The 1,072-nt window shown below is 37.5% G+C and overlaps 1 protein-coding gene across 1 annotated transcript in view; it reads right to left on the reverse strand.

Moving 5' to 3' along the window:
* Positions 1-203: 203 nt before the first annotated feature.
* EMH_0041340 (tRNA delta(2)-isopentenylpyrophosphate transferase, putative) overlaps positions 204-1,072 on the reverse strand; it is a gene marked incomplete at both ends in the record, with an annotated part of 3,954 nt that continues 3,085 nt past the window's right edge. The window contains 3 exons of the mRNA XM_013495612.1: positions 204-247; positions 527-589; positions 852-908. Coding sequence (XP_013351066.1) covers positions 204-247; positions 527-589; positions 852-908 — 164 coding nt within the window. The remainder of the gene's footprint in view (positions 248-526; positions 590-851; positions 909-1,072) is intronic.

The raw sequence follows: 1,072 nt of genomic DNA on the forward strand, positions 1-1,072 counted from the left end.
CCCGCTGCCGTCGTTTGTATCCGCTTCACTCTCCGACGTTTCCTCCCTCAGTTTCAGCAGCTCTATAAAAAGAAAAAGCAAAATAAATGCAGCTAACTAATTGTAATTTAATAATTACTAATTAATTAATTATTAATTAATATTTGTACGTTTCTAGTTTCAGATTAAATAGAAAAACCTGAAACGTAAAGCTACAAATACCCCTATCCTTGACGATCGCAATTTGAATTCATCTTTTCGCGGCAGTCTACAGAGATCAGCAGCAGCAGCAACAGCAGCAACAGCAGCAGCAACAGAAGCAGCAGCAGCAACAGCAACCGCAGCAACAGCAGCAGCAGAAGCAGCAGCAGCAGTACGTCACGAGAAGGCGACAGTGGAAGTAGAGGCAGAAACAGAGAAAACCCAAACCAAGAAGAGGAAAAGAGAGATGTATTTCAAGCGTATGCATGCATTTTATGTGTTGTATATATACAAACAAAAAAAACAAAAAACAAAAAAAAAAGTAAAACAATTAAAGTTTCAATACCTGGCATTTGCTTCGCCGCCGCAAACTCCGATTCTTCTGAAAATTTTTCACCGCCCAAAAAATCTGAAAAAACAAAACCCTAAACCCTAAACCCTAAACCCTAAACCCTAGATCGTGAGCTTCGAAACATAAGCCTTATCTATATATAAAAATATATGAAACCCAAAAGCCAAGCTCTACGCCCCCAGCATGTTTTATTAAGAGCTGAAGAAGAGGCACAGTAACCTGAGAAGCTGCAGATTCAACTAAACCCTAAACCCTAAACCCTAAACCTTAAACCCTAAACCCTAAACCCTAAACCCTAAACCCTAAACCCTCTTCTAACCTTTAACTATTTGGAGTGCTGGCCCGTATATCTTTTCCTTCCACTCGGCGACTGCAGCTGAAATGCATAGACAACAGAAGAACACGAATTTTCTGTCTTGCTTTTCTCTTTTTGTTGTTAAATATAGCGTTTATATAATATATATATATATATATTTATTTATTTATTTATATATACTTATATATAAATGTGCATATTCAATATAAACCCATGCAGGTGAG

The sequence above is a fragment of the Eimeria mitis genome, genomic scaffold, assembly GCF_000499745.2.
Source record: "Eimeria mitis Houghton genomic scaffold, Emh_scaff1665, whole genome shotgun sequence".
Taxonomy (NCBI): domain Eukaryota; phylum Apicomplexa; class Conoidasida; order Eucoccidiorida; family Eimeriidae; genus Eimeria; species Eimeria mitis.